General features: G+C 47.9%; 1 protein-coding gene across 7 annotated transcripts in view; it reads right to left on the bottom strand.

The window, feature by feature from the left end:
- NRF1 (nuclear respiratory factor 1) overlaps positions 1-27,420 on the bottom strand; it is a 73,470-nt gene that overhangs the window by 15,204 nt on the left and 30,846 nt on the right. For 5 of the 7 annotated variants that reach the window (XM_072856711.1, XM_072856702.1, XM_072856729.1 and 2 more), the window contains exons 6-11: positions 24,899-25,057; positions 23,671-23,868; positions 21,860-21,961; positions 19,844-19,993; positions 18,435-18,592; positions 14,161-14,285 (exon numbers count right to left, since the gene is read on the bottom strand). In XM_072856711.1, coding sequence (XP_072712812.1) covers positions 14,161-14,285; positions 18,435-18,592; positions 19,844-19,993; positions 21,860-21,961; positions 23,671-23,868; positions 24,899-25,057 — 892 coding nt within the window. The remainder of the gene's footprint in view (positions 1-14,160; positions 14,286-18,434; positions 18,593-19,843; positions 19,994-21,859; positions 21,962-23,670; positions 23,869-24,898; positions 25,058-27,420) is intronic. The other 2 variants (XM_072856736.1, XM_072856746.1) reach the window with 1 other exon arrangement.

Genomic DNA, 27,420 nt, shown 5'->3' with positions numbered 1-27,420 from the left:
TAAAGCAGCTATTGTTCTGGCAGTAAGGTAATCTGTAACCAGATAGTCTCTGGCTTCATGTAAAAAACATTTTCCCAGCATTTCGCTGACTTGTTCAACAGAGTGCACATTCATGGCCAACGAACGGGTCCAGAGCGATGGGTTCTCTCCCCCAGCACCCCACTCCCAGCCCCTGCACCTCTTCGCTGGGGGAAATCGTGGTCTTAACCCAAGAGAGGTGATGTGAACCCACAGCCAAGAAAGGTGTGCAGCTTTTGGAGGAGGACAACGCCTTGGGAAGGCGTTCAAAGCTTTACCTTGCAGATACGGAAAGCTGCAACTCTGGCGTCTCTGCTGGAGCCTTACCTTACGCTAGTTCCTGCACTAGCTACAAGGAGGTAAGCACACTTCTTTTTTCCTTGGGGGAAAAAAAGGGCTAGGTGCACACCTTAAGGGTCCTTTTTTTCCCCTCTTCTTCAAAGCATACCCTTCAAATCTAGCTATAAAAGCATCCCTGCTACAAACCAGCACACACCCTTGTTGCAACGGTGTTAAGTGTCACAGTGCTTTGGTGTCTGCAGCCTGTCTTCTTTATAGGACAAGGGATCCATTTGGCACAGATCCCCCCCCTTCCCCCATGTAGGACCTGGCCCATCCTCAGCAAGGTAAGCAATAAATCATGGCAAACACACGACTCTGACGTGGAACGTATCGTGTAGAGAGCAAGTTTTTACAGTCCACATTCCTCCTTTTTTCACACACCACTGTCTTCCACTGCCCGGGCTGTGCGGCAGGTGGGATGGGTTCCTACCTCTCTCTCCCGAGAGTACTTATTCTTGGTATGCTACTGCCTCTGGCAGATTCCTCCCTTTTAAACTCTGCACATCTGTTGATAAAAAAAAAAAAAGCTTGGACTCTGGCCTGGTGACTGAAGGCACAGAACATTTGTGCATCCGGGCAGAGCCCAAGCCACACAGGCTGGGTGGTAGGAAGCCTCCCCGCACGCCAAGAGAAGGCAACGATGGGTGCAGGGAGAGAAATGATCATTTGCTTCGCAGAAACCAGGGGTCTTCCAGGTGTTTTCTCCCTGTGGGTCTCACCCTGGGTGTGCTGGGGCCCACAAAGGGAAGACTCATGGCACACGGACCCGCGCGGACAAAAACTGCAAGAAGAATCAAGTAGCCGCTTGTGTAACAGCCTGTCCTGTCACTTCCCGGGGCAGGACAGAACAGGTCGGAAACCGCTTCCCGAGAGCAAAAGGAGATGTGGTGGCTGGAGAATCCCTTCTGCTTTGCATCTGTTGTGGATGATTCAGACGAGAGTCCTGCTCGCTGGCTGTGGGAACGGCTGCTCTGGCTCAGACCGCAGGTCCATCCGGACCAGAAGCAAGAAAGCACATCTCCGACAGCAGCAAACAAGCAGAAAGCCTAAAACCCGGCCAAGTCCAAGTCTTGTTAATTTGCCGCAGGACTTCAAACCTCTTAACACTTAACTCCTATTTGGAAGTGCGACTTGGACTCTTTTTTGCAAAGAAAATGTACCAGGAACCTGCGAGAAGATTTGGCCAAGGACATCGTAAGGTATCTGCGGGTTAGAGCAACAGGAAACAACCACGGGCCAAATTCACTGATGGTGTATAACTGAACACAAACACCCCCCGATGCTGATCCCTGTGACTTCAAAGGAGTTGAACGTGCTATATTTATTCCAGCAATAAAACTCAGCTTCCATTAGCTATACGTTCACCATTTAAATGCAGTGGTCCTGTTGCGCACACACCAATTAGAATCCCCTAATGCTTGGGAGTACAAAGCTTTTTTTTTCTTTCTTTCTTTTTTGATGGGAAGGGGTGGAAGGGAAGCGATCAGCCGGCTCAGGGGAATAGCAGAGAGCCTTTCACTGCAAGGTCTCGTGTTCAAATCTGTCATAGGCCAGCAGTAACAGATGGCCACTTCTGAAGGCTGTTCTGTAGCTTACATGAAATGAGGGACTGTCTCAGGCCACTGGTGGACAACTTATTGAAGCCACAAACACACTGCTAGCGGTTTCTGGCAGAACCGGTAGAGAAACCAAGGGATTACATGGGTATGAAGCAACTGCTGCCTACCTGATCAAAGGCACCTCCTTCCTGGAGGGAACTGAGGCAAATTGCTGGCAGCTTACGGCTGCCGCTGCCTGCACCGTGCAGGAACCTCTGGCTGCACAAGCCTGGATCTCGGTCTAAGACTGCCTGCTTTAGCTGTCATCAGCTCCTCCGACTCGTCAGCACCAGCTCCCGTTTACTGAACGTCCCTTTGGACATGCTTGTGGTTTTGAAGATTAAAATCATGGGGGAAAATGGAGATGAGGAAGTCAGGGATCTCTGGCAAGCAGGCAAACCCATAGGGAGGGAAAGTTTGCTACGACCTGTAAGCTGGGTATGGGAAGAACAAGTAATACCATGATTAATTTTAAACCAATTCCAAGCTAGTGCTCCCTCAGTCTTTCCCTTCTCAGAGTCTGTGTCTTCTCCAGGGCACACTTTAACTTCCTGTGGGCAGATGGCAAGAAATCCACCAGTGACCAAGTGCCCCTGGAGCAGAAGGGGGTCCATGCGAGGAATTTGTACACATCAGGGAATAAATTAAGCCAAAGGATGTGGGGGGTGGGAGGAACAAATCAAATTCAGGCTTAGAAATGCTATCTCTGGTTTTGGAAAAGATTCAGAGGAAACCACTGCAGGAGAAATTGCTTTTTTTCTTCTTGGAACCTGTTTCGCAGCTTCACGTCGACTCACAGAAGCACGTGTGTGCTCCTGGCCTGGTGAGTGTGCTTTGCAGCAGCGGCTGGTGTGGCTTCAAAAATACCAAGCTGCTGATGGACTTGTGCAGCCAAGGAGATAGCAGCCTCTTGCAGCAAGCAGAAGTCATCGTCCTGCTCTCGTGTGCTGGCCTGCCAGGGTCTGCAGTGCGGGGAAAATAGGGCGATTCCCCTGCAATCTTCCTGCACAGCTGTTTACTAGCTGCGGATTACCACTGTCACATGAGCTGCTTTACAGCAAAGCCAAGCTGTCTTCATGAGCTGAGAAGGTCACTGGGAGACAGGGGCCTCCAGGGACAAACACACCGCCCTCAACTGCGACTGTGATTTACTTCCCAGAGGGATGCTAGGCAGCAAGAAAAGCGTTCCCAACTGGTCAGAGGGCAATGAAAAATGGTTTTACCTTCCAGCCCTCTGCCCAGCTATCATTAGGACTCACCCAGTGAAAGGGGAGAGGAGGGATATCCCTGGGGGTTGGTCTCACGCTGTCCATTTACCAGGCTGCATTCAAGGTGCTGGAAGGCTGGAACAGTCCTTACAGTGACAGATTTACCTTCTCTTCCTTGTGTGCCCACAGGCGAGGGCACCCCACCAACCTTTCGGACAAGGCCACCCAAGTGCCACCAGCCAAGGGATGCCAAGGTGGAGCTGCATCTCCCCAGGCTCTAGTACAACCTGCTGACGCCTCAAAGCATAAATGAATTAATCCTATAGCAAGAAATGTTGTCCTTCAAACCCAAAAACTAACCGCTGAACATCAGGGCCAATAAAGAGCAACGAGTTTAAGTTGGAAAAACAGAAGTCTGAAGGTCCAGTGTGGCCACTCGGGAAAATGAATTAAAACCTGCCATCTTCATCATTCTGCCATAGGCAAGTCTGGTGGACAATGAAAACATTTCTGCAAGTGAGATCGCTCACAGGCTCAGTGGTTGCAGGACAGGGCTCTTTACTATGCCCCAGAGGCACAAGACAGATGGGGTTGTGCTTTTAGGCTTTAAAAATCAGTGCCTGCTATGGAGATCCAATGAAGAGGATAAATACAGCCACAGAATGATCCTCTAGACATGCTCAGAAAAAAAGTAATCGAGGAACTCAAGAGGTCAGACTCTGCTAAGAAAGCAGCCGAGGCTGTTTTCAAAGACAGGCAGAGCACTTTTTAAGGCAAAGAAAACAAACAGCACCTTGAGCAGTTTGGAGATGTCTACTCTGCATCGCACGCCCGGGAAGTGGGAACGCACGGTCCGAAGAGGAGCACGAAGGTGCGGAGGCTGCGCTGAGAACAGAAAGCGCAAGTAGCTCCGCAGGGAGGAAACTTTGGTCTAATACACAAGACTACGAGCTTCGTAAATGGAGAGACACGCAAACCATGCCTCAGTGCACTGAAGAGCTGTACTTGGGGAAGCCCCAGCTTGTAGCTTAGCTTACAGGGTATTTCTCCTTCTAGTGGGGTGCCCAGCAGGGGGGAGAGTTCACAAAACCCATCTCATTTCATAAGATGCCTCAGACTGTAACAACAGCTTGCTGGGATTTCAGCCAGCTTCCCATTTGGATCAGATTGCACCCTACGCCCGCTGACAGCCATTAAGAGCCGGGAGCTCACAAACTGCCCTCGGGTCAGACGAGCCTCCATCCATTTAAAGCCCAGCAACATTTTCCACAGCTCTCCGGTGTACAGCGGGAGAGGGTGGCCTGATCCAGCTCAGCTCATAGCCACAAGGGTACCTGCTAGGGAAGGGAAGAACTATGCCCTGCTGTCATGAAACAGCAGATTGCAGCCCAGTTCTGCTGTGACGCGGGGGTGCAGGGGGATTAGAAAGCCCCTCTCCATCTGCCCTGATTCAGTATAATGGCAGGCTGCTCTTTCAATTCCCCAAGCCCTTGAATGGTGTAAGGGGTAAAAGTGGCACGGCACAGGTAGAAAAACAGCAACGACATCCTCAGCTTTGTCTGTGGTCCCAGCACTTGCCCATCGCTACATAGATGGGGATGAGGGGACGCTACTTCCCTAAGCAGGAGGCCAGCCACCTTGCAAGCTAAAATCTGCACTGAAAGATGCTACAGCTGCTCCACAGCAGGGACCATTGCCCATCCTTACACCCAGGCAATGAGGGGTCAGCTGAGATCAGCCGCAGAAGAAACGATGTCCTACAACTCAAGACGTGAGTCTTGCTCCGCTCCGGGAAGCGGCTCGCCACAACAGCATGCAAGGAGGGTGAGCTAGGACCTCTTGTTTGGGATTGCCTGGAGGAGCAGGAGAATGAACAGAGATCGTGCCAGTAGGGAAAGTGAGGCAGCCATTGGTTGTCTCCTGTCTGCTGTTACGATGGAAGGTCTTCCAGAGATGGGCTACGATACCCAATGTCTCACAGGGCTCAAAAAGCCAAGGGGGGGACTGCCACACGCTCAGCATAGGTTTGAATAAGTTGTTATTACAGGCAGAATCCATCGCACATGAACTTCATCCTGGGAGCGCTGAGAAAGGAGCAGCAAAGCAGAGGCTGGTTTCAATCTCGGCTTAATCTACCATCCACCCGGTACAACACTTACGGGTTTGAATGGTCAGATCCACAGTAGAGCTCTGCCAGCATCGATGTGCCCAGCAGAAGTGGCAAAAAGCTCCTTCCCCAGCCTGATGTTGCCTGTGGTCCTTCCACGAGTACCACCATCCTATTTGCGAAGGTGGCAGGAGCCCCATGAAGAAGCTCTGCTGGTACAGCTCTGCCAACCAAGCCTCTGATCTAGGTTAGGGTTAGGCATGGAGGAGGAGGCCTGCAAAAATGACTCACCGGCACCTGCGATGGGTCAGGAGAGCGATGCAGAACTAGGCAGCTTCACAGAGCTGGTTTTCTGACTCCACCTGTGCCCTTTTCTTTATGCCAAGAGCTATAAATAAAACAGCACCAGGCTGAAGATGTGCAGCTTGTCAGGAGAGCACCTCCCTACCCCAACATGGGGCCAAAGCACAGATCCCCAGATGGCGGCACTAACGAGATCTGCTTGCAGACAGACTACACAAGTACCTCCATCCCTTCCCATCCCGATTCTTCGACTGGAAACAGTGGCAAGCAAGGAAATGTTTGTCTATGCAGTTCTGTGCTTCCAGACATATCTAGGGAAACATGCTAAGTATACTGATTGCCATTCCTTTCCTGTCCATATTCAACCTCATCTCTTTTAGACAGAAGCTTGTCAAAGGATTAGGATACCCATCTCTTGTGGGCACCCCAAAAACTCTGCTGTAATGGAACAAACCGGTTTAGGTCCAAAGTCCTTCTCAAATATCTAAGTCTTACAGTCATACACATATACATCAGGGGGATAAAAACCCCCTACAATATACCATCAAAAAAAACCCAGATCCCTCTCTCAAACAAAATCCTACAGACTTCTCAATCGTGCATTAGATAAAATGAGGACTGTACTCCATAAAGATGACCAGGCCCCTTCCTTCTCCTGCTCAGTGTTCATCTTGGCTGAGCAAGCATGGAGTTGTGCAGAGCTGCCCATCCCCATCACCTTACGCAGCCATCAGGCAGAATGCACCTTCTCCACAAGCAAGGTGATCTCCAACCATCCAGTGACCAGAGCGCCATATCTGTCACCTCCCAGATATCCAGATTCAGGGACATAAGCATGAGGGGACCAGGAAAGCTCAGAAACTCAGCAACGTGGCTCTCAAAGCCAAGTTGTTGGGGACTTCGTCACCATAAATTGAAACAAACTCCTGGAATTTAATGTGAACATTGGCAATGGTAAAGTCAAATTAAATGTCTCACTAAGAGATGGAGAAAAGCAAGATCCAGTGAATACAAATATATGTCACATATATCACATCACCGGCCAAAAGGCTTGGCCTCTTTTCAGTAAGTGTCCTGCACTGAGCAGCTCCCTCTAAAGCCACGTGGATTATTGAGGGACTGTGAGATGAAGACGCAGAAGCCTGGACAGATATCATATAAACACACCGAACAAATCGGCTTCAAATTCAACCTAGAAACACAATGAATTTCTAGTCAAGCAGCACATTCTTTCGGAGTGTTCCCAGCCAGATCGACGTATTACTCTTTTGTGATGAAGTGTCACCATGGGAAGAAAGCTCAGTCTTGGGAAACTTGGGAAAGCAACAACCCTACGCAATGAGAAAATAGGGTCACTGCTGCAGGAGAGAAGCAGAAAAGCCACGCCATGAAGGCCCGTGTTGAAACACATCTCCAAGCATGGAGTTGTGCAGACACATCTCCAAAGAAGGCTATGGAAAACACCAACCCTATTTGCTTCCTTAAACCCATGTTCATCCCCAGCCCAAGCCCACGCTGCGGCTAGGCCAGGGCACGGTGGAACAGCACCTCCCGTGCCCAACACGCTCATGTCTCCATCCTTCCATGCATGAAGCAACCATGTCCCTTTGCCTTCTCAGCCCTGAAGATCTTGGGCCAAACATTCCTTAAAATCCATCTGCCACAATGAAGCTGAGCTTGGGATCTCTCAAATATGAAGCTTCCCAACACAACAATTCAGAAGACAGATCGATGAACACAGTGTCAGTAGATCTGAATTTTCCCAGAGAAATTCAAGATCAGCAGAAAGAACTTAAGCTTTCTGTTATGATCACAAAGACGGGAACTGCCTTAGGTAGTGAGACCAGAACTGCTTTAAAGTATTGCGGTGGACATCAGGCAGCTTCTCTTTTTAAATTTATGGATAAAGAAGAAATCCTGCCCAGCCTGGAGTCGATACCAGTCCTGCTTCCCCTTCCAGACCAGAACAAAAGGGAACATATTGCAACTATGCTGAGAGAGGAGGGCTGCTGTCTATTTCTTTAAATGTAATGTTAATGCCTTGTAATCAGCTTTAATTTTTAAACAGACCCAGCCCTCCTGTCCATTTCCCCTAATTCAGGACACGTGGAAGGTAAATGGCCTATGCTTAAACCGGGACAGCATCGGCTGTGACAGCTGGAAAGCCTGTAAGTCTCAACTGCCTGATAACAGGAATGGATGTCAAAACTCACCAGGGGAGGGGAAACAGGGAGGGCAAGGGAGGTGCTGCTGGAGATGCCGTAAGGTCATCGCGAAGCTGGGAGATAAGGCCAGACAGGGCACGGCTCATTTACTGGATGGAAACTCACTGAAACCAACAGGATTCGAAGAAATGCTAGAAGTGATGAAACAGCAAAGGACTTGGCAGTGACTCCCTACCCCTAATGAAGCTGGCTTCCCTTTCGGGGTATTGCTAACACCATCACAAACATGCTGAGGAGAAAAGGTGAGTGTCTTTTAGGGGACAGCGACAGACCAAGCCAGGAACTGAGCAACTCCTGGTGTCTCCCCAGGATGCTGCCTTCTCTCTTTGCGATCTCGAAGGCATGTTTCAGAGCTAAAAAGCAGCCTGTAGACTTCGCGTGAGACTTGGACACAGAACGGGGGCACAAAACCACCCGAGAGGCTCTCCTTCTGCTCCTCTGACACCGCTGCCTTTGCAAAGAGGAAAGAGACCTGCGGTACATCACAAGTACTCATCATATAAAAACATCTTCCCCCAAGGAAATAAAATGACAGAGCCCGTGAGCCTCCCTACCCCAAAAGCCAAACTGTACCCAGAAATAACCATTCTGCGTCTCCATCAAGGGACTTATCAAGGTGACTCAACAAGCCAAGGGAAGCCCTAAAGCCAAGCAGCACTCAAGTGCCCTGGCATCCACCTCCAGCCTCCTGCTCTACTCAGACAACCCAGACAAACTCTCTGCGCTGGGTTGTGCGAAGCTGGCTCCATGTAACACAACCGCACGTTGGCGTAGGTAGTGCCTGGTTAGTTGGACCGAAGGGAAAATCTGGCCGTCGATGCAGTGCAACAGGGACTTGTCTGAGCCACTATTTTTAGCCCTGGTTGGTGGGCAGACAAATCCTAATCGTCAGCGGCAGCCGCCTCGTCATCAGTCCCAAGATGTCAAACCAAAGCCGCACAGCGCCCGTGACAGCCCAGCGTCAGAAGGACGGCCTGAGTTGACTGCACCGCCAGCGCTGCCCAAGATTAGTGCCCAAGAGTAATGTAGGACAGCAGCAAAACCCATAAGATCCATCATGATGGGTTTAAAGCGGCAAGGCAAGGAAGGCAAGCCGTGCCAAAGCGAGCAGAAATCATCTGTGCTGGTTAAGATTCAGTGCAAACGGAGCAGCGGTCTCAGGTCTTGGAAATACTTTGGCCCTCATCATTCTGGGAAAGACCTAGCAGCACCATGCTGACTGCTGGCAACAAACCTGTGGCCGGTGTCCCACGATTCCAACACTGCGTATTCCTCACCACCCACGCTGGGGCTCCTCGGACATCCAGATGCTGACATGGAAAGGGTGCAGACACAGAGATGGCTGAGCTGCAGTCAAGTATCCCCTTCTCTACAGGGCACATGCAGGGAACTGCATGTACTTGACACAGAATAAGCTCATTTTAACTGAGGCTTATGCCAACATATTATACTCAGAGTGCATCACGGCCCCGTTGCTGACAATAATTCATTTATGCACAATAATTCATCCTCTAGGAAACACCTCTCCCTGTTCCTGGACCTGCTCAGTGCATGCACCCAGGAACTCTCACTCATCCACTTCAGCTCTCCTTGCTGGCTGCCACTGGCCTCTCTTCTTCCCTGTTATCCGAAACACGTCTGCAGAAATTATTTTCCTCACTTCTCCTTCAGATTGGGATTAAATTATACCTGTTTCAGGGCAAAACTTCATTAAAAAAAAAAAAAAATCTGTTCCCACCGGGAAGACCCTACAAAAAGCTCGACTCTTTCCTTCCTGTCCGCTTGGATGCAAGCAAGCTTCATCTGCACTTTGCCAAGTTGGTAGCGACTCATTTGGGTCCATCTTCCCTAAAAAGGGGATCCAACGGGGGAAAAAAAGATTTATTTTAAAGACTGACATTTGCAGCAGATCAGCCTCCAAGCCTCCCCCTATGTTTTTCTTTTTTTTCTCATGCAAAAAAGCCACGGGTTACCAGTGGATGAGTGTGCCGCACCTCCCTGTCCCGAGGCATCCAAAAGCAAGAACAGGCAGTTCCCTTCGCTAGGTTTGCCCGACGTATCTCCCTCTGCTTTCACGCTTTCTGAGATGCGCACAGCCCAGAGAACAGGATCTCGACTCCTGCCTTCCCCTCCTGGATGTGCTTTCAACTGTAAACAGCCTACGCAGAGCCCGACGGGACTGGCAACCATGCTCCACGCCTGGAGGTCTCTCTGCTGCCGAGAGGAGGGTTCCCCATCTCCCATCTGCACAGCCGAGGGTGGAGACAGGTTTCCACATGACACCTTATTGATTTTGTGTGGGAAGCTCGGCAGCCTCACCCAGAACTGAAGGCTTTTCAGCATTTTAAACCATTTCTGATATAGAAATCACCAACTGGAACAGCTCTTCTGTGCAGTAAGTGCCCTGTCACCCTAAATGCCGCTATAGGCCTGTTTATCCTATGCTAACTTGCAAGATATGCTCCTGTACCGACACCTTATTTCCTCTGTTTGCGAAAGCAGAGAGCTTGCTAATCCCCCTTTGCTCACGTCAGAGTCCTAATGCTCTCCCCGGGCTTCCATCACAACTCGATAATCCTGGCTCACCCCCAGCTGTAAGCACGGCTCCCTTTGGTTGTATGGAGAACTGGGTTTGAATTTTTTGGATGACTGAGGAGATGGAGAAGGGCAAGACTCACTGTAGGCTCCTCGTAGTGCCCGCCTGTACGCTGCCACACCACCACCAGACACACCAGTGCTCCCAGGAGCATTTCCAGCAGCACAGGGAGGAGATACATCAGTGAAACGTGCTTTGGGGCCAGGAAAAAGGGCAGAAGTTGCCGCTTGTGAGGACCAAGGTGCACAAGCAAGGATCCATTGGGTCTCTGGCTGCACCTAGCTCGGTCTGTTAAATCAATTCCCCGATCACAGCTTGATTTCACATCTTCCACTGCCAATTCTCCTCTTCATGACACCAGCTCTTTCCACCGTGCCTCCTTCCATGCCCTGTTTTTGAACCTCAGCTGGAGCTTCAAGCACACCACCCCTCTCGGCCTTCAAACCGCCTCTTCAAAATGCCGCACACTGCGCAAAACTGCAATAACCCCAGGCTTGTGATGACACCGAGGCCATTACACCGACCTTCCTTGGGCAGGGAGTCTGCTCTGTCCTTCACGGGCAGCACTGCACACTGCTACAGCCTTGCACAGGTACTGCTTAGGCAAAAGCTTCATCAATATTTAAAGATGAAGCCAGGAAGCCCGAAGCCCAAGCAGCTTTCAAGCTCCCGATCAGATCAATGTCAAACAAAAGGCTGCAGTATGAGGATGCTCCAGCGAGCGAGGCTCAGACTGCAGGCTGGCACCGTCATCTCTCCTTCCCAACGCTGATCGAGTTTCTCTCCTCCAGCCCCGACGGGCTGGGACGGCTCCAGCATCAGCCCATCACACGGAGCTGCCCATAGCGCACACCGAAAGCAGCCCCAGAGCGCAGAGTTTCCTCCTACCAGAGTATTTTCAGTTTCCAGCCAACTTCAGAAATCGGTGCTGCTACAATCCCCTTCACTCGCTTCGAATATTACTTTGCTTTAATGCCAGCCACTTAGGAACAAAACATCTGAGGCTCAAACCATGGGGTCATCGGTTCCAGCATCCCGCTCGGAGCAGATGCTCCAGAGTAGCAAGAAAACCATAATGCACTTAGCTAGTTTGACACTGCATGGAAGCAGGAGATCTTATTTCCCTTCACTATAAATGCAACCGATCACAAGATTATCCGCAGCCCTTTTGCAGTTCAGCCACGCTGCTGGGCTCCCTACTCCCTTCTGAGAAGCATACAGAAGTTGCTTCTCCCCCGCTCCCATCCACAAACATACAGAAGTTACTTCTTTTTAGACGGATTGGTTCTCTTTTATCACTTAATTATTATTCAGATGCCAGAGAATGGATGGGAAAAATACCATATCAAGATAGAAACAAAAAAATTTTAAAAAGATAATAATTACGTCTAATGGCTAAACTCAGGAATGAAACACCTTACCTGACCTCAAGCAATTTTGTTAAACTACTGTTTCCTTTTCCCTATCAAGAAGATGGGGATAAATTTATGTCCCTTCCAGGGAAAGTGGCACAGGTAAGGGATTGGAATCCCTCAGAAAGGACCTACAGAAAGGTAAGAGCATTCCTAGAGAGAAGCGTTTATTGGAAATACCAGCAAATTAAGACTTTGCAATCAATAGCGAGCAGGGGGAATTTGCTGGTTAATACCGTTATGGCTCTGGCAGTCATTTCCCCCCTCTCCTTCCTGCAACCAATCGCACCAAATCACTCCCCATTTCATCTCCTCCTGACAGAAGGGCATGCAGAGCGGTTTGTCCCCACTGCATCAAATAACCGAGCCCCGCTGTCCAGGAGGATGCTCACACTCACACCCTGGGCTTCAGGGTACGGAGAAGGCAGACAAATCCTCCACCACTGTGCCAACGCTGAAAATCCATCTGCTCTCCATCCCCAGACAGAGACAGCAGGAATGGATACCAACATCTCCTCCATCCCTAAGGGAGATATATTAGCTGGTTATGTAATAAAACTAACAGCATGGCGCTTTCAAGGACTACTGTGCCGACAAAGCCTTAATACCACCGGAGATTAGAGCAAATCGAAGAAGAGTGGAAACAAGGCAAGGGGCTGCGGGTGAGGTTTTGCACAGAGGAAAATGCTGCAGTCTCTCCCCTTAATGCACTCTAAATCCCATCTGATTTCCAACTCTGCTGCTGCTAAAAAAAAAAAGGGGGGGGGGGGGGGCAAAAGCCCAGCCCGCATTAAAATGATATTAATGCTGGGTGAGTGAGGTAGAGTGACTCAGGAAGGGTGTGGAGGAGGAGAGTTGTTTAGGGGAAGCATCCAGAGGAATCCAGACCATGAAAGCATTTTGGAAGCAGACTAACAGGAGCCAGGGGTGCAGATCTGCTAAAGGACGCTGACGTGCTTTTACAAATCTGATTAGTTGCTGGTTTTGAGCATCCAGGGTCAGATCCTTCCTTCGATAAACACACATCTCTTATCCCCCTCATACCGGGCTGCCGGCAAAGCGTAATACAACATAACCCTACTCTTCCTTCTCAATATCAGATGAATTCCAGCTCTGAGGACAGCGTTTTCACTTCATTTCTGCTCCCTCTTCAGGCTGGCTGACTCCACAGCAAGAGACATCAAGTCGAACACCCCGAGTAAAGCTATCCTTCCCTCCACCGCACCATTTTCGCTGCAAACTAAATATTGATGTTTTAAAACGAGCGCGTTCCCTATGAAATGAGGATTTCGATGGAAGTCAGACTCGAGGTCTCATCTAGCCAGATTTCTCCTTTACATGCAAAGTGACAAGGCAAGAAGTCATCGCTCTGCCAGCCGACTGCACATGCTTGTTCCCCCTTTGACAATTAAGAGTCCAAATAGCCCCATCCTCAAGGCAACGTTTCTTTACAACTTCACACTTCGCATCCTTTTTGAGCTTATTTTGACACACCTCCTTCCATTTCATCGAAATAACCAGTGAGTTTCATCTCTGAACTGGGAAAGCATGGTAAAGGCATCAGGCAGAAGGACAGCACAACTGGAGGGCAGCGGATGACCACCAACTAGACACGTTCGTACGTTCCAGTATCGTCTCTTGAACCAGTTTCTATGAACTTACTGTTTGATTCACTACCAGCTTAGTTTGAACAACTGCGAAAGTCACCAGACTTGGCAGAAGACACATCCAGATAATAGGTGAGAAATGCTACAGAGAATCCCTAGGACCAAGCGATTGACTACGGTGGCAAGATGGAAAATAAAGCAGGAGGCAAACAACCCAAGGCTGACTGCTGAGGGAAGACTGGAAGGTGCCACCCAAGCAGAAAAACAACAGTTGCTCAAGAGCAGACACCAAGCATACCAAAAAAGGCTTGAGAAAGGAAGGAAATGAGCGGGTAATAAAACGTTGGTCATACTCTCTGCCACTTCACAGTGAAGCGTTTTGGAGATGAGTTTATTATGGCACTGACTAGTTGTGTTAGTTGACCAAGTCTGGTCCTCCCTGTGCTAGGCACCGTACAGATACAGAGTGGGGAGCAGTTTTCCCCCCAAAAAACTAAGGCTAAATAGCAAGGTGGTAGAAGGAGGAAAAAAGCAGAGCCGCCAGCACTACGGAAGTAAACAAGAGGTCAGTGCTACCATCTTCTCCTGAGATTTTAAGTCACAACCTAGTTAGTGACCATCTGCAGTGAGGGAGAACTATTTTACTAGTGAAAACTTGACATTTCAAGTAAAAGAGAGGCAAAAACCCTAGCTAAGAAAAAAGAAAAAAGCCCAGACAAAGTAAAAACTTTCCAGCAGCCTTACCATTGGCATCTTGGACTCCGGTAAGCGCTCCTACTGCTGCTGCAGTTTCACCAGATAGGACAATTTGTCCTCCACCTTGAAGAGTGGCTTCAGCAAGCGTGGCTACTGCATGGGCAGCTGCTTCACTGCAGGCACAGGAAAGGAAAAAGAACAATTAGGAAGACCAAACAAATAACTCCACTCCAGTAGCATCGATTTTAACCGGACATCGTATGTCAAGAGAACAAATCCAGAAAGGAGGGATTCTTACTGGGCCCAGATGAAGTTATCCAGAGCAGAAAATCTACAGTGGAGGAGGAATACAGGGGAAGAAGCTGCTTCCCCTGTTCTTTTTCAGCTTGCAGATCTCTTGGTCAGAACATCCCTGCCTTCTTACCTTCGCATCCTTTTGCTTGGGACTTTACTAAAAGCTTTTGGACAATTCAGGTAAGTTATACCACGTGGCTCCTTCCTGCCTCTGGTTTCTGGTAGAAAACATTCTCTTGGCACTGTCACATTCCGAGTCTCTACAGATTTGAGAGCTTTACCCTTCATTACTGATTCAGCCAGTTCACCTTGCACTGAAACAGGCCCAGAGGTTTACCATTACCAGGATCACATCAGCAGCTCTGTATTTAGCTAAGATGGAGTACTTCTCCCCAGCCAAGTGGTTTAATAATTCTTTTTAATGAGCGATCGCTACCTTAGCATGGTATTCTTAAATTTCTGCATACGAATGAGGTCAGACCAAAGGTCCTTCTTGTGCAGCAACCCTGCTGTGAGAACAGCCAGTATCAGATATTTAGGAAGGAGTGTGCATGATCCTCCCCTTCCTACACCCTCTCAGCTTCCAACAGTCGGCAGTGTATTGATTTCCTACATCAGAGACTGCATCTGGACCATCAGGTTTGATTTGTCTAATCCCCTTTGAAACCCATTTATACTTTTTGCTTCCAACAACATCCTGTAGCAATGAGTTCCACATTTAATTAGATGCTGTGTGAAGAAAAATTGCATTCTGGTACTCCAAAAACTACTACCTCAGTCTGGCTGGGCAGCCCTTAAGTCTGGTACTGTGAGAAACAGAAAATAACTGTTCCCTTTTTGTTTCCCTCATGATTTCATAGACTTCCAGTAATCTCTTTCCCAGGCTGAAGAGCCATAGTCCACTTACTCTGCAAGGACTCTTCCTGGCTTCTAATCGTTCTTGTCCTTTCCAGACTTTTTCTAAACATATCTGTTTGAGGGGGGCGACCATTTCTCACGCTAGAGTCTCAAGACGTAGACACACCATGAGTTAGTCCAGGGGCCTAATCCTGGCTTGTTCTCTATGCTTTTCCCTATAATTCCTAATATTCAAGTTACTCTTTCGACAAGATCTGCTCAGCAGTGATAAAACTTTCCTGGAGGATAGTTCCCTGAATGCTTTCTGAATGGTAACTGGTAACATATAGTTCCCCATTGGGTATATACAGGAGGTATTTCTCCATGTGTGTATCACTTGCATTTATTGACATCATACTTTATTTGCCATTTGGTTGCACAGTCAGAGTGCTGTGAGCATCCTTCAGCAGCTGTCCAGATTTCTTCAGACCTTTTGGACAACTATTAGCTACTTCTGGTGACCTATTGCTAGTCACAAAATTATTCCAAAGCCACCTCCTCCTTGCACCTGAATCTCCTACCATTTCTTACCTTAATGAACTAAAAAAGTAGGTATTTTCTTTAGCTTCCCCTAGGATGCTCTTCCTTAACTGCCCCACGTATTCTGGGGTAGACCAACTGACTCAAGTATTTTCCAAGTACTTCCTACTCTCTCTTTCCTAATTGCCTGCTTAGACGCTGTACACTTTCCAACTGTATTCACTCAAGATGTATTTTCATTTCTAAATAACCCCTCTGTCTCTCAGAGTAGCTCTTAAACACTGTTAGCGAACCGGAATATTTTCTTGTTCTGCTTTCTTACTCCCTTTGGCTAATCTCTCTTCTGAACCTGCAGCTACGTGAAGGCAGTTACACTGCAGGAAGGCCAACTACAACACAGCAAACCCAGGCGTAAGCATGGATTTACTGGTGTAACCCTGTTTCCCAGACGTCACACAGCACTTATTTGAATCCACTTTCAAGGGCAATTGAGCATTTTAATAATCTGTTACGGTTGCATCCCTGAAAATAATAATCGTCTGCAGCATAAAAGCTTTTTCCAGTTACAGTGTGCTCCACTAACATTAATTGGTTCAAATCAATGAATTAATTACCTACTTCCACTTTGTCCTCTTTTACTAGAAGGCCTAATACTTCCCATCCTCAAACCTGACAGAGGTTGCGTCATCCATCATGTCATGCTGTTGGCAGATGGGCTGCTCTACACGGGACTATGAAAGACTCTGCGCTCTGTCAGCAGCCATTGGAACAAGATTCAGAGATGGCAGCTAAATTAGGCATAAAGTTTCCAGAGCTGGGATAAGCCACCAGCTTTCAAGGACTGGTGCCTTGCTGAGATCTTCCTACAGGCAGGGGAAAGACTGCAGTCCTACAGCTGAAAGCTACAAGGAGCATTTTGTGGCAAAAGAAAAAGTACACCTCTTCCATGTGGAACGGTGTTGGAGGATAGTCACCTAGAAAGGTCTCCAGCCCTACCTTGGTCAGTAGACAAAGGGGGTGACAACAAGCCGGGAAATAAAACACGAGGCCCCTCATTCCCACTGCAATGCTGCTACAGCCTTCACATCGCTCCTGAACTACAAGGTGTTTGAACAGACTTATTGCAGGGCTTTCCTCAGTATAAAGAGCTGATCCTGTCTTGAGGCACAATAGAGACTAAATGACTTGTTGAAGGCTCTTCCACTCGTATTTCCTAGGAGACTCTCCTTAGTTCTAACAACACTTCTTTTTAATAAAGATTCTGACTGTCTTAAGCTAATACAGGAAAAGGAACTGCTCATTGCCACCTTAAGAGCTAAAACTAGTAGCGATGGGATGAAATTAGATCAAAAGCACACTGGTGTTCTAGTCCAGAAAAACTTCTCAAAAAATACACAGAAAAATCTATCACCTGGAGATGTAGAGGATACAGATCCTGCAAGTCGTATTCCAGGAGATGGGGCTTTTTCCTGCAACTCCATGCCTAGTTACTTTAGCTGTTCTTACAGCATCCTAAACCAATAACTTGTTTTTAAAAGGCAATTTTATAGTGAAACTTAGCAAAAAAGCCTGCTTAAGCAACCTTGTATGGTAGCAGAAAAGAACATATCTGATGGACCTGAATCTGGAACACAAAGAGAAGAAACAGTTCTAGGTGTGTTCGTGATTCAGTTGCAACAGCAATTTGGAAGCAAGATGTTGAATGCCCCCAGAACCAAGGTGGCTCCTTTAGAAATCTGTGTATATCACAAGGTCTTGGAGCTTTAGTCCAACCATCAGCACTATGGACTTGTGCCTTGCCCTAACCCATGGCTGCTCAGTCAACAGCCTCTACACCAGAATCCCAATTTGGATGAGGAAAATATTTTGTCTACACCTCAGCAGTGTGAAACCTCCCATGCTGCTGGGGCTGATGCCATGTTTCCTACAGTCCTCCTGCTCTGCAGGTCCATTAGGAAGTGTCACAGCCATTTCCACCTTTTAAGAACAGCAGGCAAAGCTTAAGCAACTCACCAGAGCTGAGCAAAGACACTGCTTCCTGCTGCATGGACCTGTAGAGAACCACGCTGCAGATCTTGGTAACTCGAGTACAACCAAAAAATCTAACAGAGCTTGTTCCAAGATGAAGAGGCACCATTACTATTGCAGCTCGTTCAGCTTCTACTTCAGAAACACATTTGGGAGAAACCCCAAAAACACTGGCTTTGGAAAAGATTCTGATTTCTGAAGAGAGACCATACTGCCACACAACAGGGAAATTCAGCCTTAGCCTTTTAGTAAGAACCATTAATAATATTGAGGAAGACCCAGACCAGCATACTTAAAATACTGCTGTTAGCACATAACAACTCTTGCCTGCTTAGTAAGCTCAATTCTGTAACTGGACCCTTGCTGTACAAATAAGATTATTTAGAGGGTACAGTTACTACCCATCTTTTCCTCTTTCAGGAAATTTCCATGTCAGTGTTCTTCTGTGGTTACAGTGGAAATCAGGAACTGTCCTGCAGACACCTGGACGTGGGCTGACATAGGAATTTGCTAAGGAAATGCCTCTACTGGGGCTGTACCCAGTGGTCTTTACACCATTAGAGTGAAAACCTAGCAGAAAATGTCATGCACGCATGCTTCAGGCCTTCATCTCTCACCCATACCTGTTGAGTGCCATGGTAACAGTTGCTCCTTGTTGCATCTCCTGAGATGCTGCCACTGCTGCTTCTGCTAATGATGCCACCGCCTGCGTGGCCTCCGATGCCTGCGTCGTCTGGATAGTCATCTCACCCCCCTGTAGCGTTGCCCAGTTCTGCTCCACCTATGGGGAAAAACAAGAAGAAAGGCCCTAGAATTGGACGTCGTCCCATGAATGGATAGCTGCTTCCCAAAATGAAAGAGCCAGATAGTTTTGAGAGGTCTTTGCAGAATCCTGCACATGCTCTGACTCTCTCCAAGAGATGGGGAAAAAAAGAGCACCAGGGGAGGAAGCCCAGGATGCAGCTGAGAACGCTGCTGGACTCTACAACCCTCTATCAGAAATGAGTGAGTTTCTGTAGTCAGCCCACGATTTTAGCTGCTGTTCTCCATATGTTCAAACTTCAAACAAGAACTTTAGTTTTCTCACGCACGTGGAAAACGCACCCCATAAACATCTGTGAAGCCCCTCAACCTCCCACAAACCCCTCTTGTCCAGCCATGTCCGCAACAAAACGGGACAGTGTTGATCGTTGCTGTACGCGGATCACCGCCTGCCAGCCTGGGCAGTTTATGAAGTAGCTGCATTTCTGTGGTGCTGGAACCCCAGCATGGATCATTGTCCCCCAAGGAAATGGGCTGCGCTTGTCTCACTGCTTCTATTTGCCTGCACCCATCCGCTGTCATTTTGGCGAACAGTCCATGTTCCCATTCAGGATTTATTTGCACAGCACTTGTGAACTCGAATGGGTTTGAGCCAACTGGAATTTCTTTGTGCTGCAGCAATATACCTAATAAAAGAAGATGGCAGATGGAAAGTACTCTGTTCATATATTTCAGGTACTTTCAATTCCCTTACTTCAGACCTTTACGTAGATAGATTTCGTATTACTTAAAGTTCACCCAGTCTCAGTTGCTCATTTTCCACCCAGCCCACATTTCTCTATTTGGGACTTCACCGCTCATGAGATGATGAGTGTATGGCCACAAAATCCACCAGGATGTGAACTAGAAATATGCATTGGACCAAAAAAACTAAAGAAGTGGAGGATGAAGGCCCATCAGCTGACAAACCCTCCTGGCTGCTTTGCAAGATGAAGATCTTCCCCCACCCTCCCATCACTGTTCTCATCCCCATAAACATTTCAGGCCACTCACCATCTTGCTGAGACTCACAAATAAGAATGCCGTAGAAGGTGATGAAAAAAACCCCCTCAATTTGTTAAGATGGAGAAAGCTAAAAAGCCCATAGAAGCAGAGCTGGCGCAAGGCTCCCCACAAAAGGACAAGTCAATTTTGCTGCCTTTGGGCAAGAAAAGGGTTAGTCCCATCACAGGATGGAGAGGGAGAGAGAAGCTGTCGTGCTCTCACTCACATCTGCTATCACACACTCCTCAGCAGCTGCCAATCTGGTTTTCCAGCACTTGGGCACAGGCAAAGCTGGCGCTCGTCGTAGCTCTTTAGCCATCCCCAGCCGTCTGACGTTCAAGGCAACTGCTTCATTCTCCTGTGCCCAGAGCTGACCCTGGGCGGAAGGATCCAAAGCAGGGAGGAAGCAGTGAGATAGTGCATTGCGAAAAGGAGAAATGAAGTTGATTTTAGAGAAGGCAACGTCTTTTAGGAAAGATGCAACCAAGTTTGAGTGCCCAGAGAGGAAGAAGTTGCAGATGGTAGAGATCTCGAGAGTCGGATCAAGTTTGTGGTACTCGTTAGCAATGCCAAAACCAAACCGAAGCAAGCCCGAGCTGGGAAAGACACCCTTCCCACCACCATGCAGAAGAGGAACAGACATACATTTTTTTCAAATATATGGCAACACACATTTGAGTGATAAGGCAGGTCTCCACTGTGACATACAGTGCCTCGCAAAGATGCCTAAGCTGTTTCAGAACAGGGATGGAGTAAGGCCTGGAAAAGAAGGGGAGACTGTCCAGGCCCTTCTCCACACTAACACGAAGGCTGTGCTGCTGAGATACTAGCGAGCATCCCTGCTTCACGCTGCTCGGCGTCCTATAAACACATCGATTTACTCAGAGCTAACTCAGATCGTCACACAGCAAGAGATAGCAGGACAAAAACATCCCTAGAGAGGCTGCGGATCTATCTGTGCAGAGAAATAGCACCCATCCCCAAAGCGAGTTTACTTTTGCATCGTTATTGTGTCCAAGATATTGCTTAGACGTTCCATTTACATTAGGAATTAGATGACTGTGTTCCCCTGATTTCTATTTGCGCCTTTGAAAAATTTCTTTCGGTTCTCAAGAGCTATAACTGATTCTTGAAAACCCTCAAAGCGGCTGCAAAGTACTTCAAGGTCATGGTCCCAGAGCCAGGCTGTTTCCCCGTGGGTCTGAGATGGAAACAGGGTCTGGTGCAGAGCAAAGCTGTTCTGTGCTGCCACCTGCCGCCGTGAGAGCCCCGTCCACGCAGAGCGGACAGACCTCGCCGCTCCTGCGCACCCACTGTCTGGCCAGAAATGCTGGTGTGCAGCAAGGGGACAAAAAGCAACCTGCAGCCTGGTTTAAAAGTGGGTTTGGGGGTGAAGAGGGAAAAAAAAAAAAAAAATCTTCATAATCTTAAAGGAATGTTCCTTAAACACAGGCAAAAAACCTTATTGCTCGATTAAAAAAAAAAAAAAGTAGAAAAATAAATGCATGTAAATTTGAGTGTTCAGATTTGGGGATTGAAATGGTCTGATCAAGTCCTCAACAGAAGCAACTTTGCCAAGTTGTAAAGCAGTGGAAGAAACTTTCACAGTAAATGGAACAGTAACTCGGCAGTATCTCCTGTTGTCTCTACACTACTGTGCATTTATACAGCTCTCTCTGGGATTTACTTGCAAACCTCCCTAAAAGCTGCAGCAAAGGAACAGTCTCGTTTTGTCCAGAGATCAGTGGCCAAAGAATCACAGGATTTGCCCACAGCCATGCAATATCCTTTGCTAACCACAGGCTCAAAATACCCCAGGCATCGCTCCCAACCCTGAACTGACAAACCAGCACTCAGGATCTACAGCACATACAAAACAGTTGCTCAATACGAATACACAAACGTGTACTTGTGTAGGTCATTTAGTCTTTATCTGCTACAGCAGATCTCACAAAATAAATAATCTATAGGAGATATCAAAAATTGTATGAAATTCAGAACTGAGGCTTCCACCATAATTGCATTTGTACAGTCCTGAATCAAAATGATAACGGTTCAGCACTTTCTATATAAAATTTTAGAGTCTCGTGTTCACGTGTATGTTAACCCTTAACACTGCAGGGTGGGGAAGCAAGGCTTGGTGTTTTCTGTGACCACTTAATTCTAGAAAATACTTAACTTCATCGAAGTTCAGATAGGACAGTTCTGGTTTGTGGACCATGAACATGACCCAGGTCCTTACCTCTCCATCAGTCACTGCAGAATAATTGACTTGTGCGACGGTAACTGTGGTGGGCAACTCTGAGGCATCAGCCAGCGTGGCAACTGTAGCACCAGTGCCAACCTATGGAAGTCAACAAAATGCAGCTGAACACACTTGTTATTGCAGGAAAATGTCCACATAATTCAGGCAAAGGGACACTCAAATGCTCTCAGATTAAAAAGCATCACACCCACAGAGAATATTAGTAATTGCAGAGTTCACAGAAAATACGGAGCTGTCTCAAAGGGCTGGGGGAGGAAATCACACACTAAAGCCACATTAATCTACGGCAGCTTCCAGAGCGGGTATGGCCCAGAAGCAAGTTTCGCACAGCCCTCGTGCTGTCCCCTGTGTTCACAAGGGAGACAGAGTCCTTGCTATTCTCCCAGCCTCACAAAGAGCCACTGTGGGACACTGCTGCCATTCCCAGGTGTGAGCATGGGAGCCAACACGCTTCTCCCACAGGGTGGAGGTGACTTGAAAAAAACACAGGGTAGTCCTGGATCAGAACACCCTGCACATCAGCCCTCATTTATAACGCTCCTTGCTTACCATTCACTGGATCTCTCATCTCCAGGCACTTACTTGGCAAACTTTAGCTCGTCCTCAATACCCCATTGCCTTTGGAAATTACCTTTTCCCCATTTAACAGCTGGGAAAAGACAAAGGCAGGGAGATGTGCGGCTCTGTTTCTAAGGAGAATTAAACCTATAAATGCTGGAAAGTCAATGGGATCTCAGGTGCCCAGCACCTAAAAGAACACTAGTCAAAGGGAAAATGTCTGTTAGCAGGTGAGCAGAACCAGCTTGGCAAGTCTGCCGGGCCTCGGTGGGGGGAACAGAAAGCTGTAACAATCGCTGAAAAGCTTTCATTTGCAACAAAACAAAACAAAACAAACCCACGTACCATGTTTTTATCTTCATGGTTGTGAGATGAGAATGGCCAACAGAAAATGATGTTTGAGATTTCACTAAAAACGTGATGCTCAAGAGGAACAAACCGCTGGGCCAGTTAGGTAGGAGAGGGCAGTGGTGGTTTGGAGGCAGGGGCAGAGGAGAAACTGAGGTTCAAATCCCACACCCACGAGGAGGTTCTTGGGAAGTTTCAAGAGAGCATTTAAATTTTTGACATCCTGAGCTGCCAGAACCTGCCTCCCCACACGGGGAACGCAGGAAAAACAGCAGCACCACTGAGCCACTGCCTGAACGCAGCCTCTTCTGCCCTGAATTCCCCTCTGTAAAATGGTGTAAGAGGCATCCTTATCGCAGGGGGCATCATGAGGATAAATATTTATTTGGTGTGTGTAATATATATATTACACTTTAGGTGTAAGATGAAGAACAGGGGGCACAGAAATATCTAATGCCATAAATTAAGCTATGTTTCACGCCATTAAAGAAAGGCAGTCCCATCACCTCTCCTCCCATCACTCCATCCCATTGTCTCCACAGGTGTTGTGTGGGCACATCATGAACTGTATTTGTTCATAAACAGGTTCATTAAACTCAGCTCAGATCCCTGAATCACTTGACCAAGTAGCTGTAGAAACGCTTGTACTGGCATAACAGGAGAACAAGGGATGGGAGTGGGGAAGAGAGAGGATGAGACTGCTTTGGGTGCGAGCATTGGGTTAACAAGCCTGTGGGCTAAGACATACAGATAAAGACAAAATTCTTGAAGGACAAGTTAAGCTACCAAAAGGAGTTTGCTCTAAACCACCTCCCTGATGCAGGCAACTCGATTCCGAGTCAGCCGTGCTGGAAATGGAAAAGCCAGAGGGTTTCACTCACCTGGATGAGGGACACGGTGCCATCAGGGTTACTGAAGGTTTGTACCACTGTCTGTGATGGCACCAGGTGTGCTATACTATGTGTGGTCGTAGTCTGCTGCTGCGTCTGCTGATCCTCAAACGCGTAGAGCAGGTCTTCACGCCCATGCTGCTTGTAGCAGTTCTTCACGATAGTCCGCAATGCTTGGGTCCATGACACCTACCAGTAGAATGAGAGTGAAGAGTCAGTGTAAAAAAGTTTTCTGAACCACTGCAGTGCTCCTACTGCTGCGATCTGCATGTTTATCTTTACTGGGGTTTATTGGGCAGTTTTCAACAAATTCTCAAACAAACAAAAGGCCCCAATACCTAATCCCTCTCTCCTCATCCGCTCCTTTCCCCAAGACTCAAAAATCACCCTGGAGAGCATTGCTGTGTACTGATACAGAACGAGCACATCTGGCAAAGGGAAAGGGAAGCTTCTCAATGAAATCTGTTTTGCCAGCTTTCAAGGAATTCTAACTAAGGGACTGGAGCTGACAAGTAGAAAACCATCCCTACCTAGGAAAGGACTGGCTGCCACAGCACCATTTCCAGCCTCGCTAGGCATCCCTCCCCATCCAACCAGCCCTACATCAGCCTGCACAAGTCCTGCCCCTTGCACACCCTGGTAGCTTTCTTTCATTATCTCCTTGTGACAGGTTGGTAGAAACCTCACCTGTCTACGGGATCCGTGGCCATAACTGATATCCAAGACTTCTTCACTCAGTTCTCTCACTCTTTTTTTTTTTCCCTAGCTCCACTGCACATCCTTGACTACTTCCCTTTAAGTACAAAGGTCCCTGCTGCTCAGGATGCGACAGTATCCCTTCAAAGGCTTCAAGAGGCCATGATACAGACTCTACGGTAAATGACCTGCATACTTGGAGAACAGACTCGTCTTAGGCTGGGTAGGCTGCTTCATAAGGCCACAGAGACAAGCAGGTTCTGCAGCTAGTGAAAAGGGCACCCGCTGCAGAAAGAGATGTGGTTCAAATACCTGCTTGTCACACAACCCCGGCAGGGACAGAGCAGATTGAAGGTTACGCCTCTCTCATCTCATTGCTCTCCCAGGCTGAATGTCTGACACAAAGTCAAGGAAGGGCCAATGTCATAGCTTCTTCTGTCACTTGAGGGGAAAACTATTCCCACAAAAACTGGTCGCAAGCCTCTGCGCTCAATTGGAAAGCAGACAGACATGGGATACACACCCGCTGCTTCTGTTCCTCTGTGCGGACATCGCTGCGAACGTTGGCCCATGGAATGTCCTCAGGCCACCAGATGGGTTTGCAGCTTTCCTTGCCCCAGCCTGGTTTCCCACGACCCGTGGAATACTTCAGCATCTCAGGGATGAAAGCTCGCAGCTGTGCCTGGAACAAACCACGTAAGAGGGTTGAGAATTTTTTTAGGAACTCGTATCTCTGGTAGTTTTGAGGTGCAGAGTACAAAGTTATTACATTTAACTTCCATCCTGTTGGAACCATCAACTGGAAGAGGCCTGAATGCCTAAGGAAGATGGACAAATACTTTACCATCTTCTCCCAAGACTCAGCTGAGAACAGCTTAGTAGCATGTGGAAGAGCAGAAACAAAAGTTAAGTCAGCCAATTACAACAATAAGCCACAAACACACACTGTATTAACACACTTCGTGGTTTAACACTACCATGAAGAGAGCTAACCAACCTGAGAGGGAGGAGAAAAAAACCCCAACAAATCAAAAAACCAACAAAGAATGAGAATAATGCAGGAAAAAGCCACACTCAATGTCCCCACGGCCACAGGAACTCAGATGTGAGCTGATGTACATTTTACAGAGATGCTGCAAAGAGGATGGAGCTTCAGTGAGCTGCCTCAATGTAAAACACAATCTCACACATATACTTCTCCACCCCTGCAGAACATAACATACACTGGACTAATTTTCTGAATCTATTTTTGACTTTTCCCAGCATACAGACACCTTTCAACCATTTTACTTCTCCTTAGCACCTACAAAAACTGGTCACCTAGTGACTGCCTTTACTATCAGGAGACAATACCTTAAAAACAGACTTGCAAAGCAAATCGAGCAGATACGTCACCAAGAGCAAGTAATATCCTTAGCGTTATCAAAGAGAATACAAAACTCACACAGGGTGTTATGACACATTTGGTTTTTGTACTGGGAACTGCCTGGAACCTCAGGAAAAGCCTGGTTCAGCTGCAGAAACAGAGCAGGAAGAGAAGCAGCACTCAAGACCACATACGTCAGAGAAAACCATCTTAACTTAAAGCGAAATAGCTGCATTTAAGAACACCTCCCTGCATCCTTTCATAGCTTTAACAGTTATTTGAGCTTGTGACAGTGCCGCTGTCCTCGGGAGCCCTCGGGCCACCTTACAGCCCCGAGACACCTGCATGTTCAGGGCTCTAGGGCACAGCCATGGAAGAGCGCGACGGGTCCAGCATCGATTGGTGCCACAGACACAATGCGGTCCCAGCTAGCAGAGACACAGGTCAGCTCACAGAGGACTTCTCACCCATCCCTGATATTCTGCCATAACAGTGTCCATTCCTCCAAGCCATGATCCTGCTTGAATGATATCCTGGTTCCAGTCTGGATATTGTATCCATTGGCTCCAAGCTGTAAATCAACTCATTTACAAGCTGCCTTTTCCGTGTTAGCATAGGGAGTATGTACTAAAGTCTCCTCTAACATCCATCAGACAGAGGAGGGGAGGAATGCTTCAGAGGAACAGGAGACTGCAGACTGTCTCTCTGGTCTCTGCAAAAAGCCTCAAGCCCCTAAGCACACTGCTAAATGCACTAGGATCTGCACTGGCTCTTTTGGACACTGGACTGCTCTTCAAAGCCAGAGCCCAGCTAGAAGATGTACCATGGGCCCTAGCTTACACAGTTAAATTGTAAAAAATTGAAGTGTGTTTTGGTAAAAATAAAACAATTTATTTGTATGCATGATTTACTACATTGCATACAGTTTGCAGCCGTGGCTAGGGACTTTAAAGGCAATAAAAATCCAGTATACGTGTGGGTCCATATATAGCATATCTGCTGCACACCATAGAAGAACCACTCCTGCTCAGAGAAGCAGCTGCACTTCAGTTCCTCCACTCCATGGACATCCCGAGAAGCCGTACCAAAACCCCGAATTATAAATGGACCCACAAAAAAGCCACCAGCTCACCCACGCTCACACACAGTGTCAACCACTTTGGTGCCCTTTTTTCCAGCCCAGGCTAAGCCTGTCCATGATGCAACTTCCCCATCTGTACTGTAGGGTCAACAGTCACCCTGACATGCGTCAGGATTCTCGGTCGAGGCCCCATTTATTCAGACAAATAAACCTGCTAGCGGCATTGAGTTGCCTGGTGCAAAAACAGTTAAAAGCTCCTTCCCAGAATTGCTATCTGCAAGCCATGCTCCTTGTTACCAGATGGATTAATTACTGGTCCTAGGGAGTTCAAGGGCTCAAGCTACTCAAGGCACTTGTTAAGGAGGGTTTGCCTTTAATCCACCAGGGAGACAATCAGCAGCGGCATTACAACCTGCTCCAGCACAAGGACTTCTCTAATTAGTGCCATAACGAGATCTCACCCGGGCAGCTCACAGGGCTCTGACACAGGCTACGGCACCGAGACAAAGACCCTGCATCTCTCAGGGCACAGCTGGGAGGAACCGGTGCGACCGCTTCATCTGCGGGAGCCACGTGTTCTGCTGACTCCATCCACGAA

This window comes from Ciconia boyciana, chromosome 1 (genome assembly GCF_034638445.1).
Source record: "Ciconia boyciana chromosome 1, ASM3463844v1, whole genome shotgun sequence".
NCBI classification, from domain to species: Eukaryota; Metazoa; Chordata; class Aves; order Ciconiiformes; family Ciconiidae; genus Ciconia; species Ciconia boyciana.
This window is presented reverse-complemented; position numbering and strand designations above follow the sequence as displayed.